General features: G+C 41.2%; 1 protein-coding gene across 1 annotated transcript in view; it reads right to left on the bottom strand.

Annotated features, from left to right (window-relative positions):
* Positions 1-8,250: 8,250 nt before the first annotated feature.
* The window catches only part of SNCA (synuclein alpha), a 143,064-nt gene continuing 130,556 nt past the window's right edge, over positions 8,251-20,758 (bottom strand). Inside the window, exon 6 of the mRNA XM_040327863.1 lies at positions 8,251-8,803. Coding sequence (XP_040183797.1) covers positions 8,771-8,803 — 33 coding nt within the window. The 3' untranslated portion in view covers positions 8,251-8,770. The remainder of the gene's footprint in view (positions 8,804-20,758) is intronic.

Below are 20,758 nucleotides of genomic sequence, written 5' to 3' on the forward strand. Positions count from 1 at the left end.
AATAGAGTCAAATCCTGAAGGTCCCTAAACTATCCTTATATAGCAGGAACCATTCCATTCACTAAAAACTGTCCCTGACAAGACAGGTCCATCTCCCTACCTACTCCCACACTGCCTCAGCAGGGAATTATATACAGCAGGTAAAATAAGTATTGAACACGTGACCAAGAAATGGAGGTGCAAATCGGCATGAAAAGCCATGACCCCAGCTGAAATCTATCAGTAATTAGAAAGCAATCCTGTCCCTTGTCAGTTAAATTAGTATTAGCTGGTTCTGTCTCAGCAGATGGCCTATAAAAAGGTGTCTCATTACCAAGATGTCACACAAGCAACATCTTATGATGGGTGAAAGCAAAAAGCTCTCTCAAGACCTTCTCAACCTTATTGTTGCAAAACATACTGATGGCATTGGTTACAGAAGGATTTCTAAATTTCTTCATTTTCCAGCGAGCACTGTTGGGGCCATAATCCGAAAGTGAAAAGAACATAAATTCACAATAAATTGCCCACCACCAGGTGCCCCTTGCAAAATTTCTAACAGAGGAGTGAAAATAATTATCAGAAGAGGTGTCCAAAAGCCAAGGACTACTTGTGGAGAGCTTCAGAAAGACCTGAAATTAGCAGGTACAATAATGTAGACAAGTTTGTGTTCATAAAAAAATCTCTCAGCTAGTACTGGGCAGACAAATGCGATTAAATACTACAAAGAAAAACCTTCTCATTCTCTTAGTCAGTAGGGTTCAATATTGAGTTGGCCCACCCTTTGCAGGTTTAACAGCTTCAATTCTTCTGGGAAGGCTGTCCACAAGATTTAGGAGTACGTCCATGGGAATGTTTGACCATTCTTCCAGAAGGGCATTTGTGAGGTCAGACACTTATGTTGGACGAGAAGGCCTGGCTCACAGTCTCCGCTCTAATTCATCCCACAGGTGTTCTATCAGGTTGAGGTCAGGACTCTGTGCAGGTCAGTCAAGTTCCTCCACCCCAAACTCATCTATGTCTTTTATGGACCTTGACTATCAGGTTATATTGTACTATATACTGTGTGACTGTGGTCTGGACTGTGCGTTAAACTGATTCACCAAATTCCCTCTAAATATATTGCTGTGTTAAATAACAACACCTCACTTGTTTATGTCACGAGCAACATTTATTTCTGTATGTACAATGAAATACAGAACACCTGTAAATTACAATAATATACAATATGAATAGATCAAACCAATGCTTTATTCAAAATGTTACTGGATATTTCTGGGATTTTTTTATAGAGATCAGCAAATAATTGACTTATTTTCTCCACACTCTATTTTACCACCAAATTCCACCTGGATATCAAGGGATTTAAAAAAAGATACACAGAGAAAGTTTATTGTCACGGGCAAAGTGGGAAAAAATTGGTTTAAGGTATACAGGCCGGTGAATTAATATGAAATGTGATAAAAAAAAATACATCCTTATATTTTTATGGCTGCAAGTATCACAGTTAAAGCGGGAGTTCACCTGAATTTTTTTTTTTAACATTAGATTGATGCTCATTTTGTCTAGGGGAATCGGGTAGTTTTCTTTAAATCGAAGCAGTACTTACCGTTTTAGAGAGCGATCTTCTCTGCCGCTTCCGGGTATGGTCTTCGGGACTGGGCGTTCCTATTTGATTGACAGGCTTTCCGACGGTCGCATACATCGCGTCACGAGTAGCCGAAAGAAGCCGAACGTAGGTGCGGCTCTATACGGCGCCTGCGCACCGACGTTCGGCTACTTACGGAAAATCGGGACACGATGTATGCGACCGTCGGAAGCCTGTCGGAAGCCTGTCAATCAAATAGGAATGCCCAGTCCCGCAGCCCATACATGGAAGCGGCGGAGAAGATCGCTCTCTAAAACGGTAAGTACTGCTTCGATTTTAAAAAAAACTACCCGATTCCCCTTGACAAAATGAGCCTCAATCTAATGTTAAAAATTTACTTTTCGGGTGAACCTCCACTTTAATGCCTTTCTTACAATCACAGAATTAGCAATCCCCTTTTCTGGTTCAGTAACTATTTCTCTTTCCTCAGCCCATGGTTGAACGATTGGAAGAACAGCAGCACAGGGATGGAGCCATCTCTCTGACTAGCAGGTGGTTGTCCCTCTGCCAGTCTGATGTAGATAGGAGGCCAATTCAAAGAACTATGGGCCAGATCCACAGAGCAAGTACGCCGGCGTATCTACTAAAACGCCGGCGTACTTTCAAATTTCCCGTGTCGTATCTTTAGTTTGAATCCTCAAACCAAGATACGACGGCATTTGGGTAAGATCCGACAGGCGTACGGCTTCGTACGCCTTCGGGTCTTAGATGCAATACTTCGGCGCCCGCTGGGTGGAGTTTGCGTTGTTTTCCGCGTCGTGTATGCAAATTAGCGATTTACGACGATCCACGAACGTACGCGCGGCCGTCGCATTTTCTAACGTCGTCTGTAGTCGGCTTTTTCCGGCGTATAGTTAAAGCTGGTATTTTGCGGCGTATACATAGACTTGCCATGTTAAGTATGGCCGTCGTTCCCGCGTCAAAATTTGAATTTTTTTTTTAGCGTTGTCCGTGAATAGGGATGGACGTAACTCACGTCTAAGTTCAAAAAATTATGTCGTTGTGACGTCATTTTCGCGCAAAGCACGGTGGGAAATTTCTGGATGACGCATGCGCAGTTCATTCGGCGCGGGGACGTGCTTCATTTAAATGAAACCCGCCCCCTGATCGCCGATTTGAATTCCGCCGCCAGAAATACACTACGCCGCCGTAACTTACGGCGCGAAATCGTTGAGGATACGAAATTCCGCCAGGTAAGATACGGCGGCGTAGCGTATCTCTGATACGCTGCGCGGATCCAATTCTCTCTGGATCTGGCCCTATATTTATTGGTGTTCTTTAAATATGTGGTTGCAGTTTAGCTTCCCTTCTCCATACTCGGTAATAGAAATAATGGATTGTGAAAAGTTTTGATATTTAGTATTAACTATCAGCAAATCCTTCAGCAGAGAAAAAGGTGTAACGCTCATTAATCTACAAACTGTAGATAAATTGAATTCATTTTTATGTTGGTTTAAATATGGTGACTGTATAATGTGCAGAGAAAGTTACTTTAAAAATAGGACAAACGTTCAGGAACAATATTTTCCATTGAATAATATTGGACAACTGACCTTTTATAAATAGTCATTTTGTAGTGCACCAAATATTTTGACTACACTTGAAATCGTAGAATATTAAAAAAAAAAATTATGTTTTTATACAAATAGTTATTTTTTTGTCCAAAAATACATGTATTTATTTCTTTATTCTGAGAATTCATCAGTTTTCAAAACAGTAGTTTCCAACCAGAATGCTTGGCTGTAAAACATTGAAGAAATGTCTCCTAGCTGAAATCATTAGTTAGGCCGTTGGTTTAATATATAGACACTCAAGAAATAGAAAGTCAAGAAAGATGCCTACAGCAACAAATCCTGTGCTTTTATTGTATTTTAATTTCCTGGAATTTTAGTAGATACCATGAGAAACATCCCCACCTTCTTAGTCCCTTAAAGGGGTTGTAAAGGTACATTTTTTTCCCTAAATAGCTTCCTTTGCCTTAGTGCAGTCCTCCTTCACTTACCTCATCCTTCCATTTTGCTTTTAAATGTCCTTATTTCTTCTGAGAAATCCTCACTTCCTGAGAGTCAGAACGCCCACTAACATACAGCTCCTTTCTCTATCTGCAACATAGAGAGCCTCCTGACTCTCCTGTAGTCAAAGGGAGGGGGCGAGCATGACACTCCACACCAGGGAGAAAGCCTCACATTACTGTGTGGAGTTACAGACAGAAGAACAGGAAGTGAGGATTTCTCAGAAGAAATCATTTTCTTTGCCCTTGTGGTGATGTCATCATATGGGCTGAAGAGTTCTTTTTAGTGACAATGTTAGTAGTCAGGGTCCCAAAAAGCCCTGCAGATCCACCGTACCCCCTCACTATAGGATATGTGGACAGAACAATATTGCCAATTACAACGTCTCTGGTTGGAGCTTGGTGTGTCCTGCTGATGACAAGCTTGACATGGAGGGTTATCAGTGATAACACATCAGGCCTCGTACACGCGACCGAGGAAATCGACGGGCGAAACACATCGTTTTGCCTAGGGTTGTTCCGATACCACTTTTTTAGGACTGAGTACAAGTACCAATACTTTTTTTTATGTACTCGCCGATACCGAATACCGATACTTGTTTTTAAATGTGTCCCCAAATGCAGCCATGTCCCCCCACATATCCAGCCATGTCCCCCCACATATCCAGCCATGTCCCCCCACATATCCAGCCATGTCCCCCCACATATCCAGCCATGTCCCCCCACATATCCAGCCATGTCCCCCGTACCTACTGTTATGATGATGCCGCCGCGTTAATCACAGCGCGGGGAACATTACAGCCAGCGTTCGTTTGAATAGCTGTTTTCCCCGCCGCGCTGTGTATAGAGACACTCCCCCTTGCTCGCGATTGGACAGATCCGTCCAAGGGGTAGTGTCTATGCGCGGCGGGGAAAACAGCTATTCAAACGAACGCTGGCTGTAATGTTCCCCGCACCGCAGTGATTAACGAGGCAGCGGGGCCGGCGGGGGGGGGGGGTGAAGTATTCTATTTTAGTATCGGCGGTATTAGCGGGAGTACGAGTACTCCCGCTAATACTCGGTATCGGTCCCGATACCGATACTGGTATCGGTATCGGGACAACCCTAGTTTTGCCCGTCGAGTTCCTTGTGAAGCCGCCGAGGATCTCGGCGAGCCGAAATTTCCCATTGAACAACGAGGAAATAGAGAACATGTTCTCTATTTCCTCGCCGAGGTCCTCGTCGGCTTCCTCGGCCGAAAGTGTACACACGGCCGGGTTTCTCGGCAGATTTCAGCTCCGACCGAGTTTCTGGCTGAATTCTGCCGAGAAACTCGGTCGTGTGTACAAGGCCTCAAGCATGCAGCCCTGTACTCTAGCAGGTACAAATGCTGCACAAGGTGACAATGCTGAGTGGTTTGACTACAGGAGAATTAGTGCTGTCAGACAAGTACCCCACACTGACAGGATCACCAAAATATTTTATTTATGTTTAACCAGTTGCCGACCAGCCGCCACAGTTTTACGTGATTTTGCATTTCAGCCACTAGGGGTGCGCGCGCACTGCCGGAGGCTAACGCACGTGGCGGGCACCCGCGATCGCTCGTTACAGAGCGAGAGCCGGGAGCTGTGTGTGTAAACACACAGCTCCTGGTCCTGTCAGGGGGAGAAATGACTGATCGCATGTTCATACAATGTATTAACAGCGATCTGTCATTTCCCCTAGTCAGTCCCACCCCCCCTTCAGTTAGAACACACCCAGGGAACATAATTAACCCCTTTCTCACCTCCTAGTGTTAACCCCTTCCTTGCCAGTGACATTTTTACAGTAATCAATGCATTTTTATAGCACTGATCGCTATAAAAATGCCGAAGTGTCCGCCATAAAGTTGCAGTACCGATAAAAATCGCAGATCGCCACCATTACTAGTTAAAAAAAAAAAATTAATAAAAATGCCATAAAACTATCCCCTATTTTGTAGATGCTATAACTTTTGCGCATACCAATCAATAAACGCTATTTGCGATTTTTTTTATGAAAAATATGTAGAAGAATACGTATCGGCCTAAACTGAGGAAAAAAATTTTTTTTTTATAGATTTTTGGGGGATATTTATTACAGCAAAAAGTAAAACATATTATTTTTTTTTTCAAAATTTCGCTCTATTTTTGTTCATAACGGAAAAAAAACGCAGAAGTCATCAAATACCACCAAAATAAATCTCTATTTGTGGGGAAAAAAGGACGCCAATTTTGTTTGGGAGCCACATCTCACGACCGCGCAATTGTCAGTTAAAGCGACGCAGTGCCGAACCGCAAAAAGTGGCCCGGTCATTGACCAGCAAAATGGTCCGGGGCTGAAGTGGTTAAAGGAAAATTTAACTATTGAATATTGAGTTTTCTTTTAAATATGATCATACAGAAGCTCAAATGAGCTTCTGATTCCTCCTGTATTGAATAGTATTGTAAGTAACTGTACAGTCCGCCCGCATGTTGAAAAGCGTTGCATAAACTGTTGGTGCTATACAGTATAAATCCTGTATGATAATACAGCATATACTTAGTAAGATATGAACATATAGGGCTAGATTCAGGTAGCTGCACGCATTATTACGGCGGCGCAGCGTATCGTATTTACGCTGCGCCGCCGTAAGTTATAGAGGCAAGTGCTGTATTTACAAAGCACTTGCCTCCTAACTTACGGCGGCGTAGCGTAAATGGGGCCGGCGTTAGTGTGCCAAATTCAAATGAGGATGAGGGGGCGTGTTTTATTTAAATTAATGTTGACCCCGCGTATTTTACACATGCTCGAAATTCCGCCGCAAATCGTCATTGCTTTGGACGTGAACGTAAATGACGTTCAGCCCTATTCGCGAACTACTTACGCAAACAACGCAAAAAATTCAAAATCTGAAGCGGGAACGACGTCCACACTTAACATTGGCTGCGCCTCCTAATAGCAGGAGCAACCTTACGCTGAAAAAGCCTAACGTTAACGACGTAACTAAATTGCGCCGGGCGTACGTACGTTTGTGAATCAGCGTATCTAGGTCATTTGCATATTCTACGCCGAAAACAACGGAAGCGCCCCTAGCGGCCAGCATAAAATTGCACACAATTATACGCCGCCGTATTCAAGTTACGTCGGCGGAGGAAGCCTATTTTTTCAACGTATCTGCCTTTGAGAATCGGCAGAAAGATACGACGGCGCAGATTTGAAATTACGGCGGCGTATCTGGAGATACGCCGCCGTATCTGGTTGCTGAATCTAGCCCATAGTATATACTTAGTAAAATCATCTATTACATATTAATTTTTATTTGCTTGTAGTTCTATTTTAACTTCACTTCTGGTTCAAAATTCCTTTCAGCAGAAGCTGTGAAAATTGTACCTAGGGTAAAAAACCAAGGTAGCGAAATCAACCTAATTTTAAAAATTTGAAAAGGCATTTAACTAAAACTAGCCATGTACATTAAGGTTACGAGTTGAAAACCTCAAAATTAAAAAAAAATGGCTTCTCTACATATAGGGGGTCCCAAACAAATATGGGTTTCCATTTGGAATATATTAAAGAAGAATTAGGAAAGTGATTCCCCTAAAAACGGTGTAAAAGCTAAAAGGAGGTATTGATGTACTGTAGTGATTTTTGGGCTTAATCATTCATCATTAATCATTAATCACAAGTAACCAGAATGTACAAAACATACTGAAACAACTGCTGTGTATAACTAAAATAGAAAACAATATTTACAAATATGGTGTACTGCATGTAATGCATAATTTGTTATTCATTTACTTCATCGAGCTTCGTCCTCTTTTTATGTACCTGGCTTTTATATAGTATAAATTAGGGATGCACCGATACCATTTTTATCGGCGAGTACCGATATTTTCGGTGAAGAACTCGCTGATACCGAGTATCGATACTTTCGGTCAAGTACTCGCCGATACCGAGTACCGATACTTTGCGGTGCGATTTGTGTCCTAACAAAATGCATGGGAGCAGATAGCACTACAAAGAATAGCTTGCAATTTGAACAGGAATGCAGTGTGATTCCTGTCCGAATCGCATACGATTTCCCGCTCCGCTCCTGTGTGTGTGAACCTAGTAAGGAAAGTAAAGCACCATGTAGTGCAGCAAAAGGCAGTTTCCAAAGGCAAATCACATACTTCCTTCCAGGACACAAGTGCAATGCTCTTCAGCACCTGTCAGGGATTTTTGGCTCAGTAGGGGGGTGGCATCTTGAAGAACCTGCCAGAGGCTCAAGGGGACATAGGTTACTATCAGCAGGGTGTGAGATTTACATTCTCATGGCCATTACACCAAGCGGATGCTATGCTCCTATGATATTTTGAACTAACCCAAGGGTCATTAATTTAAAGAAAGTTTAAAAAATGTAATAACACATGGAAAGGAATGTTAAAAAAGTATAAATTGACGATTAGCAGCTTCAGCCCTGGTTCACACTGGGTACGATTTGGAACGATTTGAGATGCGATTTGACATGTCAAATCGCATCTCAAAACGGCGGCAATTGTCGGCAATGGCACTGTCCTAATCAGTGCGACGCCGCATCTGCGATTTCAAAAAGTAGTTCCTGTACTACTTTCTGCGATTTCGTGCCGCGATTTACATTAAATTGCGGCCAAAATCGCGGCAAAATCGCGGCTTTGAATTCGCAGCAGTGTGAACCTAGGCTCAATATAATATATCATCATACTAATTTTCCCAATTGGATTTGATACGCAGGCTAAGAGAATCAATTCACTCATCTCCCTTAGTAAGACAATAACTAACATATGAAACATTCAAAGTGTAGGAAAATAGAAACAATACAAAACCACTGGTAAACAAGTAAGAATACAAGTAGAAAGTCAAACATTAATAGACACTTAGGTGATTTTTTTTCTTTTTTTGTTCCTTTGAAGTCATCACATCCATAGCACACACACACATAGACCCCGTTGACTGCCGATCTTCTTATTGGGGTGGACTTAACTAACCAGACAATAGATTGTATTTAGTTGTCCTTTATGTATCTGATGGAAGACTTCCATTTACAGTTATTAAATAAAAAAAGAAATAAAATCTGAGACTAGGTACATTGGAATGTATTATGAATATCTAGCGCCATGCCACTTGCTCAAAGTCTTCATGCTTCGGGATCATAATCTTGATACACTTCCTACACAAATCAAACAAAAACACAGAAAAAATGCTGCATTAACACGTTTTTTTTTTATGTGTATGGCTTTTCTTAGTTAACAGAAATGGAATCATAATTAAAATGCAATTTCAACATTGAGCTTATCTACCTCAGCAAGGAACTGAGGAAGACAAGCTTGTGCCACGTCGAAATGTTAAAATAAACCATATCACTGAGTGTTTACCTTTTTAACATGCAAAAAAATGTAAAATAGAAAAATTGGGCTTTTAGAACAGTGATTCCAATGGATAAGTACGTATATATCTCATACATACAACTATCATCCTAGCAGAAATATAGAACATTTATTATTTAATACATGTAAAATTGAAAATCAAACAAAAACAGAAGGGCAGCTAAAGGCCCATATGTATATGAAAACAGATATGTATAACGGAAAATTATCACATGTGTTACACAGGATCTGCTTAAGGTAATAGATAGAAAAAAATATAGAAAACAGAAATCATACACATGTAAGAAACCTTGAACAAACATAGATGCATTATGAGCCTAACAAATTGGCTCCTCAAATGATGGTTGTTTGCCACCCTGGTAGAATGTATACAAATTGGTTTAGAGGTGAGCACCCATAAAGGAGGGGTCATATAGACTCCAACCAGGGTTTTTTTTCAGCAGGAACGCGGGGGAACGCAGTTCCGGCACCTCCAGCTCTGAAAATATGTAATGGCAAGGAGTGCTGGGGTGTATTGGAGGGTTGATGCTGGGGGATCTATTGTTTCCTGAGGGGATCTATTTTTTCAGGGGGGTTCTATTGTTGCTGGGGGGCTCTTATGCTACTGGGAGACAATCGTTGCTGGGAGACAACTGTTGAGGGAGGGGTCTATTGTTGCTAGCTGTTCAGAGTCTATTGTTAATGGGGGTGCTCCATTATTTCTGGCTACAGGGATCTGTTTTTACTTTTTATCATTAACAAATTACATACAAATTACTTAGCACCATGAATTGATACTTGGTTCTGTATCCATTCCTGAGAGGTGGGTAGGGGGTGGAGCCAAGGAACGGTGCTCAGAGGTGGGTAGGGGTTGGAACCAAGGAATGGTGCTCGGAGGTGGGTAATGGGTGGAACCAAGGAATGGTGCTCAGAGGTGGGTAAGGGGTGGAACCAAGCAATGGTGCTCGGAGGTGGGTAGGGGGTGGAACCAAGCAATGGTGCTCGGAGGTGGGTAGGGGTGGACACAAGAGGTGACTTGGAAGAAGGGAGTTCCTGCACCTATTTTTTGAGGAAAAAAGCCCTGACTCCAACCATAGGATGCATCAGCCCGATAAAAAAAAATTTAAATAGAAAAATTGGGCTTTTAGAACAGTGATCCCTGTGGATAAGTAAGTATATATCTCATAAATACAACTCTCATCTTAATAAAAATATAGAACACAGGATCTGACAAACACGTGTGATAATCTTCCATATCTGTTTTTATATACATATGGGCCTTTAGCTGCCCTGTGTTTTTGTTTGATTTTCAAATTTTACATGTATTGAATAACACATTTTCTATATTTCTATTAAGATGATAGTTGAGATTTATGAGATATATACTTACTTATCCATAGGAATCACTGTTCTAAAGCCCAATTTTTCTATTTTACACTTTTTTACTACTTTCCGGGCTGGTGCTTCCTACGGTTGGAGTCTATTTGACACCTCCTTTATGGGTTTTCACCTCTAAAACAATGTTTATATACCTTTTTAACATCCTTTTTGGTTTAATCCTAGTTTACATTTTAATATGTTATATTTTTTCTAATAATTATTGCTATTAAAAATGTTTAAGGTTATATAGTGATAGTGAACAATATTATAGTAAAGGTATCAGATTTTGGTAATATTACGGACTTTCTCAAATATAACAGTCATACACACATCTCTCTATCTGGTACATCTATTTCATTTATTTGAAAAAGGTTATTGTATCTGGCTAGGGGAAACAAAAAAATACAAGTTAACAAGACATAACTTTAATTTAATTCTTCAAGGGCATCAGCAGATAATAAAGCACATCATTAAATGCATTATATTGTATAGGGTTATACATTAAAGTCAGCAATGCTCTTTTTAACTGGCATTAAAATTTGACTAGAACTGACTAAAGAAATAGGCAATAGAGTTGATTTACTAACAGAGAGAGAGATTATGATATTTTGTGGATATACAGACACTCAAATTACAAGCACCTCATCCCATATATGCGAGGACATATATCAATCAGGACTTATTTTATCCGTTCAATCACCTGACTATTTTTGGTTAACCCTAAAAGGTACAACAGCTATTGATCCAAGTTTTTGAGTGCAAGTTATTAATTTTTTAATAAATCCTCTAAACTTTAAACTTCATTATAAACACACTATCATTGGCTTTTTTTAGATTATGGTTCTTGGACAGAGTGTCACACCGTTTGGGAAATAAATTATTTGGCTCTATTTAGATTGGCATCCCCCTATCTTGAAGTATCCCATCTTTGATGATATTGATTTTAAATCAAATTGTGCATGTTGTGGTAAGTTTCTTGCGCCGGTTCTCCTGCTTAAGCATAATTAGATTTGAAATTGTTATTTTGTTTAATTTATCAATTGTTAACCATGATATATTATATTTATTCAATATGTTTTGCTACATCTATATGTATTTGACAAACATATTTGCTATATATATATATTGTTTCATTGACCATCTGTTTTACACTTATTTCTCTTGATACATTGTAGTTAGTTCTAAGCTCTTGAGGAAGCTCAAATGCGAGCGAAACATGTCGAGTGAACTACAACTACAACGAGTCGTTTCACATTGTTGAAGTTTGTTTATTTAAAGACTTCAGTTGGTTCTTTATTTATTTATTTATTTATATTTGTATGTATTAATGAATTTTTTTTTTTCTATTTTTCTAAAATTGGTGCCTTGTTACACTTCATTAGCACCGCTTCATAGTCCCAGGGTTCCTAGGTACCCATTCCCTCTCTTTTTTCCTAATAGAGAGAGAGAGCTTACTTAGCAAAGAAAATAGTCACTGATCTCAGTAAAGGAAGTGAATCTGTGTTCATGTCAATCATTCAATAATATGGCAAACACATTTTTTTTACATTTCCTTCACACATGACTGGGTATTCAAAGTGAACACAGCTTGACCCTATTTATCAAGCTCAGTGGACATTCTCCTCACTAAGTGAACAGTCTTTACTCTTTTAGTTTGTCAACTTCAACATTTGTTTAAAAGAATGGAAAGCTTAGATCACAAGTGAGAAGACAGCAAATGGCCAGAGTGGTAAATGTGATTGCACAATGGCCATATCTGCCAGTCATAAAATCATCATATGAGCGTTTCTTTTGTTCCCTGCAGGATCTAACCTAACCTAAAAAATAAGGTCATTAGCGAATATAGACAAATACATTACTTATCGGTGCGCTGCTTGGGTTAAAGTGGCTTAAAGGCAGAAGGTTTTTTATCTTAATGCATTCTATGCATTAAGATACAAAAACTTCTGTGTACAGCAGCCCCCATCAGTCCCCCTGATACTTACCTGAGCCCCATCTTTATCCAGCGATGTGCACGAATGCCTCAGCCATCCGGGACTCTCCCTCCTGATTGCCTGAGACACAACAGTGGCGTCATTGGTGCTGTCAATCAAAGTCAGTTAGCCAGTTAGCCAATCAGGAGAGAGGGGGAGCGGGGGCAAACTGCGGCTCCGTGTCTGAATGGACACACAGAGCCGTGGCTCAGCTCAGTTGCCCCCATAGCAAGCTGCTTGCTGTGAGGGCATTCGACAGGAGAGAGGAGCCAGGAGTGTCGATGAGGGACCCGAGAAGAGGAGGATCTGGGCTGCTCTGTGCAAAAAAAAATTCGCAGAGCAGGTAAGTATAACATGCTTGTTATTTTTTTGAAGAAAAAAAAAGAGACTTTAGTATCACTTTATAAGACAGGATTAATTGGTTCCTGGGCACCATTTGTGATGTATTGTTTTAAATTCAAATAATAATTTAAATTATTTTATATTAGTGCTTAGTCATGGCTCAGTGACTAAGCACTAATATAGTGTGAAACTCGTCGGCTGTCCCTTTCTGTGGCTGTGTTTTGTTTTGCATGTCCATTTTTACCAAATAAAGACAACTTTTTGAAGTTCCCTTGGAGTGCGGCTGTCCATCTTCTCCCAATTTTCTACATTAGGCTTTTGGCTTGTGTTGAGAACAATGATTTGGCATCAGTTTCAGTCACTTCATAGATACAAAGTTCATTTACAGGTGCATTTGGCTGGAAGTTTACCATTTTCTGACCAGCATTCAATCTGCTTTAAGTGGGTTTTAAATTCTTATAAACCTGTATGAGAATGAAATACCTGCTTGAAACAAACCAAAGTCCTCAGACACAGGCCTTAGGAGTCAGAGGGTAAATTAAATAAAAGCATTTTTTGGTGGTTTTCAAGGTTGGGCAATGTGTTTCTGGGGGGGTTATAGAAGCGCCTTTCATTTTTGTTTTAATTTCTTTTTAATACAATCATTTTAAGTATCTCTTCTTTTTACGTTCACAACATGTGACAAGGTGATTGCCTGGCTTTGTTAGAAGACAAAGGGTTACATTCAGCAGTGTTGGCATTAAAGTTATGTTAAGTGTTAGGGCTGGTTTATCAACAATGCCATGTGGTCACCATGCTAGCATTGATAAACCAAGCACTGTAATCACAGGGTTTTGTTGATGAACCAAAAACATCCATCACCAGCACAGTGCACAAATTGGCCTGCCTTTTCCAGATTTATCAGTTATCTTGAAATAAAAAGCTGTTTTAATTTGAATATGTGTAAACAAAAGGCCAAATGGGGTCAAGAAATATAATTTTATATTTGAAACCTACAGGTGTAGGTGTATATTAAGCATTAGGGGCCAGATTCACAGCGGAGATACGACGGAGTATCTCAGATACTCCGTCGTATCTCTCAGAGTATCTATGCGACTGATTCATAGAACGGTCCTCTCGTGTGTACGGGGCCTAAAGAGGACACATGGCCACACAATGTAGTTGGATGAGAAACTAAGTAAGGGGTTCTTTACTGTAAAGCCCCGTACACACGGTCGGACTTTTGCCCAACCAACTTCAAAATCCGGCACTTTTCGTATTTGTCCGACCGTGTGTACGTTCCATCGGACCAACTTTTTTGGCTTCAATCGGACAAAAAGTTGGGTCTGTGAACGGACCAACTTTCTGTTCCGAAAAGTCCGATTGTGCAAAGTGCGACCGTGTGTACAGCAAACCATCGGACTTTTGGAAAAAGTACAAATGCGCATGCTCAGAACCAATGTTAAACTCAACCAACAATAGCAGAAGTTAACCAAAGGGTGGCGGTAAAGAGCAAGTAAAACCACGTGATGTTGGGAAAGTGTTAGAAAAGTTTGCAGAAAAGTCCGAGCGTGTGTATGCTATGGGTGTGATCGGACAAATCAATTAAGACAAAAATCCAAGGGAAATTTTGTTGGATGTCCTACCGTGTGTATGAGCCTTTAGAGTGGTAAAGATGCAAAACTTCCTTCCACATGTAGTAGTGTCAGCAGGACATGTAAATAAGTTCAAAAAACCTTTTAGATGTTTTTCTTAGTGAATGCAATCTACATGGAAATATGAAACATGGCAGTGGCATAAACACACTTAAGTTGAACTAGATGGATTGGTTTCTTAATTCAACCTTACCAAGTATGTAATGCAAATAATAATCATTTTTATTCAGCCATATAATTGTAATTGTAATAGTAAAAAAATACAATTTTTAAAAGTGGATTGTTATCTTAATTTAGGCTATTTATAAAGTTCTGACAAATGCTATATACATTTCCCTGAGCCCAATGTACAGCCAAATAAGCACAGCTATGTGAAACTGCTGAGACAACCCATATGTTATATCTAGTCTTCTTTAATTCTGACATTCTTATAATTGCTGCCATGTGTGCATCACCATGGCAGCAAGTGAAACAGACAGAGGGGAGATAACATGATTCATTTCTGAATTGCTTTTCCAGCAGTTTTTCTGGCACATATATATATATATATATATATATATATATATATATATATATATATATATATATATATATATATATATATATATATGGCTTTTCCTTATTCAATTAAAAGCCCTCAAACCATAAATGTTTTTAAAATTGTTACAAATCCCACGCCACGTGAAAAATACATGCAGTATGTAAAAGTCTGCACTTCAGTGTTTAGAAAAACAAATGTAACAATTTCTCTGCAACAAACACTAATGCCGCGTACACACGATCGGTTTGTCTGATGGAAACGGTCTGATGGACCGTTTTCATCAGACTAAACCGATCGTGTGTGGGCCCCATCGGTTATTTATCCATCGGTTAAAAAATTAGGAACTTGTTTTAAAATTATCTAATGGTCAAAAAACCTATAGAAAAAAAACGATCGTCTGTAGTCACGCCCATCGGTCAAAAATCCACGCATGCTCACGCAGTCGACGCATGCTTGGAAGCATTGAACTTCATTTTTTTCAGCACGTCGTTGTGTTTTACGTCACCACGTTCTGACACATTCGTTTTTTTAAGGGCTCTTTCACACGGAGCGGACCGTTTCCGGGTCCGCTCCGTGTGTCTCCGTTGGCTCAGCGGGGGTCCCCGCTCAGCTGTCGGCGGATAGGGCGGTCCCCGCACACAGTGCAGGGACCGCCCTGTCTCTGCTCCGCTCTGCCCTATGGGGAACCTGATGCAGACGGACCGTCTGTCCGTCTGCATCAGTTCCGCTCCGCCGAACGGAAGAAAAATAGGGTTTCTTCCGTTCAGAAAAGCGGATCCCGACTGACGCGGACGCTAGCGGATGCTCCATCCGCTAACGGACGCGTTCCCATAGGGATTCATTACAAGTCCGTTAACGGACTTGTAATGAGCGGACGAACGGTCCGCTAGTGTGAAAGGACCCTAACTGATGGTGTGTAGGCACGACTGATCCTCAGTCAGCTTCATCGGATAACTGATGGAAAAATCTGACCGTTTTCATCGGATGGACCGATCGTGTGTACAGGGCATAAAGGCTCGTACATACTATTAGAAAATGCAAACATTTTCATCCAAAGAATGTTCGTACAATTTTCGTATAGTGTATACACAACTTTCTACAGCTGATTGCAAACTGTCGTACAAAAATTCCTGAAGGGATAAACTCTCAAAATGTTCTCGTACGGGAACAGATTGAACGATTTTCGTTGAATGTGTACTTTTTTCATACGATTTTCGTACAAGGAAAATCAGAAAAAAAAAGACTGCGCATGATTAGAAACAATAAACAACGGGAAAAAAAAGCCTTTGTCGTATGAGAATTTTGTACGAATATTAGTTCATCGTTTCCGATTTGTTTTGAAACAATGAGTAAAATCTGACAATCGTTTGCCTGATTTTCCTATAGTGTGTAGCCCACTTTAGGCTCAGTTCACATTTCCGCGATCTGAAAGTTGCGTGACTTTGCCACGCGAATTCAGCACGACTTTATCGTGACTTCATCGCAACTTCAGGGAATGCTTGTGTAATCTTTCTGTAATATCGGATCCAAATCACATCAATTAGGATGAGGATCAGACTTGAAGGGAACTTCCATTAACCACTTCAGCCCCGGACCATATTGCTGCTCAATGACCAGGCCACTTTTTGCGATTCGGCACTGCGTCACTTTAACTGACAATTGCGCGGTCGTGCGACGTGGCTCCCAAACAAAATTGGCGTCCTTTTTTCCCCACAAATACAGCTTTCTTTTGGTGGTATTTGATCACCTCTGCGTTTTTTAGTTTTTGCACTATAAACAAAAATAGAGCGACAGTTTTGGAAAAAAAAATATTTTTTACTTTTTGCTATAATAAATATCCCCCAAAAATATATAAAAAAAATGTTTTCCTCAGTTTAGGCCGATACATATTTGTCTACATATTTTTCGTAAAAAAAAAATCGCAATAAGCGTTTATTGATTGGTTTGCGCAAAAGTTATAGCGTTTACAAAATAGGAGATAGTTTTATGGCATTTTTCTTAATATTTTTTTTTTACTAGTAATGGCGGCGATCAGCGTTTTTTTTCCGGTACTGCAACATTATGGCGAACACTTCGGACACTTTTGACACATTTTTGGGACCATTGGCATTTTTATAGCGATCAGTGCTATAAAAATGCATTGATTACTATGAAAATGCCACTGGCAGTAAAGGGGTTAACTCTAGGGGGCGAGGAAGGGGTTAATCATGTTCCCAGGGTGTGTTCTAACTGAAGGGGGGGTGGACTGACGTAGGGAAATGACAAATCGCTGTTCATACATTGTATGAACAGACGATAGGTCATTTCCCCCCCTGACAGGATCGGGAGCTGTGTGTTTACACACACAGCTCCCGGTTCTCGCTCTGTAACGAGCGATCGCGGGTGCCCCGCGGTGATTGCGACCGCTGGGCACGCGCGTCAGTGTCAGGCGCGCCCCTATTGGCTGCTCGGCGGGATGACGTATAGCTACGTGATCTCGCCCAGCAGAGCCGACCAGCCGCCATATAACTGCGGCGGCTGGTCGGCAAGCAGTTAAAGTCTATGGGCACCAGTCGGACAGACGTTGCCTTGAAGTAGTACAGGAACCTTTTCTAAAGTTGGAGCCACTTCAGTAGTGCTAATTAAAGGGGTTGTAAAGGGTGATGTTTTTTCACCTTAATGCATCCTAAGGTGAAAAAACATCCGACGATTACTGGCCCCCACAGCCCCCTAGTTTACCTGCAAGGTAACCACCTTGGGAGAGCATTTACCATAGGGGGTTATCTGAGGTGGGGAGGAGCCGAGACAGCAGCCAAGGGACCCCAGAATAGCAGGATCGGGGCCACTCTTAGCAAAACGAACTGTACAGTGGAGGCAAGTGTGACATGTTTGTTATTTAAAAAAAAAAAATCGAACCTTTAGTATCACTTTAAGCTCTCATTGACTAAAATGGGATTTTACATGTCAGGCGACTTGGGGATCTCACAAGTCAGATCCCAAGTCACTGCACTATGAACCGAGCCTATAGTGTCCCTTTAATGGAAGTAAACTTATTTTATTATTTTTACCACCCCTATGTCTTTAACAATAAAGTGCAGCCCACCACCAACTCATAGGTGTGCACTCACCAGTAGGGATGAGCCTGTGGTTTGACTTGAATGTAAGATAGACTCAAACATCGGGTGTGCGTTTGCTCGCAACCGAAACGAACATATGGGGCGTTCGTGGCACTTTAGAGCGCCGCGGAACGCCCCATAATGCACTGCGAGATCGCAGTTCATTGACTTCTGATGATTGTTCGAAGCATGCACCTGACCTGCATGCTTTGGCTTATCACAGCGCGCTCTGCTGTGAGAGCCATAATTGGCCAAAGGCAGGGTGCCTTTGGCCAATCATGGCTCAGGGGGACTAAGTCTACGCCCCACACTATATAAGACTGCTTAAATAGTGGTCGTGTATAGTATGTGGATGGAGATAGATTGAGCTAGATTAGGCAGGCAGGTTAGTTAGTGGCGTGCAGGCAATGTATTTAATATATAATATTTAATATTTAGTGTAGACTAGATAGTCAGTGTAGACTCTGTAGTCAGTGCAGGCAATGTGGTATATAACACAGTGTATTGAAGTGGTTAAGGGGAACCCTGTGCCAAAATGTAAAACAAAAATTTTGTGGGGGTCCCCCCAAAATCCATACCAGGCTCCTCAGGTCTGGTATGGATTTTAAGGGGAACCCTGCACCAAAATGTAAAAATAAATAAATGGCGTGGGGCCCTTAAGGTCTGGTATGGATTTTAAGGGGAACCCCATGCCAAAATAAAATAATGGCGTGGGTTTCCCACAAAACCATACTAGACCATTATCTGAGCAAGCAACCTGGCAGGTCAGGATAAAGGGGGGACGAGCGAGCGCTCCCCCCTTCCTGAACCATACCAGGCCGCTTTCCCCAACATGGGGAGGGTGCTTTGGGGTCTCTTTATAACAGCCGTCAGCGCGAAACTACAGCAGTCAGGGGGATGCCTCACATTGAGGAAGGAATTTTTTTTCTTCTATTTTTTGGGTCTGTCGGCGCTGTGATTAAAGGATGGAAATTGCGGGCCACTTTTATTTTTTAATAAAGGAATTGTCAAAAACTGGCTTTTTTTTTTTTTACTTTTTGACACTTTTTTGGGTGAATGGGTAGAGGTACAATGTACCCAATGCCCAGTGACATGGGGGGCGGGATCTGGGGGCCCCCTTGTTAAAGGGGACTTACATATTTTCCAATAAGCCCCAGACCCGCAGACCCCCACAACCAGCAAGGGTTGTGGGGATGAGGCCCTTGTCCCCATCAACATGGTGACAAGGTTGCTTTGGGGGGACCCCATGTTGAGGGCATGTGGACTGGTATGGTTCAGGAGAGACGGTCCCTCCTATCCTGTCCTCCAGGCTGCATGCTCGGATAAGGGTCTGGTATGGATTTTGGGGGGGACCCCCACGCCAATTTTATTTTTATTTTGGTGTGGAGTCCCCCTTAAAATCAATACCAGACCCAAAGGGCATTTTGGGCATTTTTAGCTGGTAAGTGAACACCTATGAGTTGGTGGTGGGCTGTACTTTATTACTCAAGACACAATGGTGATGATAATGTAAGAAGTTTACTCAGAGTTTGCGACCAAAGGGTTAAGGAAGATGTGGACTGTTTTCTATTAAATAGACGCTTTAGGGTTAATTTACTAAAACCGGAGAGTGCAAAATCTGGTGCAGCTGTGCTCTGTAGCTTCTAACTTCAGCTTGTTCACTTAAGTTTTATCAAAAAACCTGGAAGCCGATTGGTTTCTATGCAAAGCTCCAGATTTTGCACTGTCTTAGTAAATCCACCCCTTTGTGTTTGTTACAGAGAGATTGTTTTTTCTAAACTCTGTAGTGCAGAGTTACCTATGTATTTTCATGTTGAGTGGGATTTGTCACAGTTTTGAGTTTATTATTTTTGGTTTGAGTGTCATATTGAATAGCCTTATATGTATTATTACATATGATTTTATAATGAACTAAAAATAATAATGATAGAAAATGTGTGGGTTTATATGTGCTTGGGATATTTTTACATAAACATTTAAATATTTAATATTTAGGACTATTGTGTGCGGCAGTCAATGTCTGGGGCGTGATGTTGGCAGTGAGATGTCAGATTGATAAGTAAATGGGTAGTCATCATCATATTAAAACCAGTGGATGTTGCTCATATTTATTAGCTGCATCAGATGGAGTTTGTCTCTTGCATGTTTTAGCACCTTGGCTTCCAAGGAAGAGATTTCCAGTGTAGGCATCTATTAACTCTATGTGTAACTTTTAAAGGACCATTTACACTGGCAGACAATTAATTTCACATAACGTGTTAATTTGTGTACATTAAAACGGGGTTCTGGGCATATTTTCTTTATTTATTTTTTTGCAATATAAACTTAATTACAGTTAATATGGCAAAAAACATATTGAAAAATCACCATTGGTGCATAAATCAGTTCAAACACTTACCTAATATCCTCTCGGCGATCTTGTGGCCGTTTCCATCATAGCTGTGGGCATGTGAAGCCCAGTCATAGGCGTGCGTACAGGGTGTGCCAGGTGTGCCCAGGCACACTCTAATCATCCTGTACAGCACAGATTTCCCCTACTGCCCTGCCCCCCTTTCCCCCACAGTGCTGCCGTCTTCCCTCCTCTCCTCTCCCACCAGCTGCTGTTGCGGGCACACACAGGGGGATGTTTTAGGATGAGTGGGGAAGGGGTCGGTAAATATGTGATTTACTAGCCCCTTCCCTTTCTGAGTGAACACAGTGAGTGATCGGCAGAGTGTGTTTGAGCTTTGGGGTGCACACCCTAATCCAATAGGCTGCGCACACCTATGAGCCCAGTTCCTGTGTCTTCCTGTTT

This window comes from Rana temporaria, chromosome 1, assembly GCF_905171775.1.
Source record: "Rana temporaria chromosome 1, aRanTem1.1, whole genome shotgun sequence".
Taxonomy (NCBI): Eukaryota; Metazoa; Chordata; class Amphibia; order Anura; family Ranidae; genus Rana; species Rana temporaria.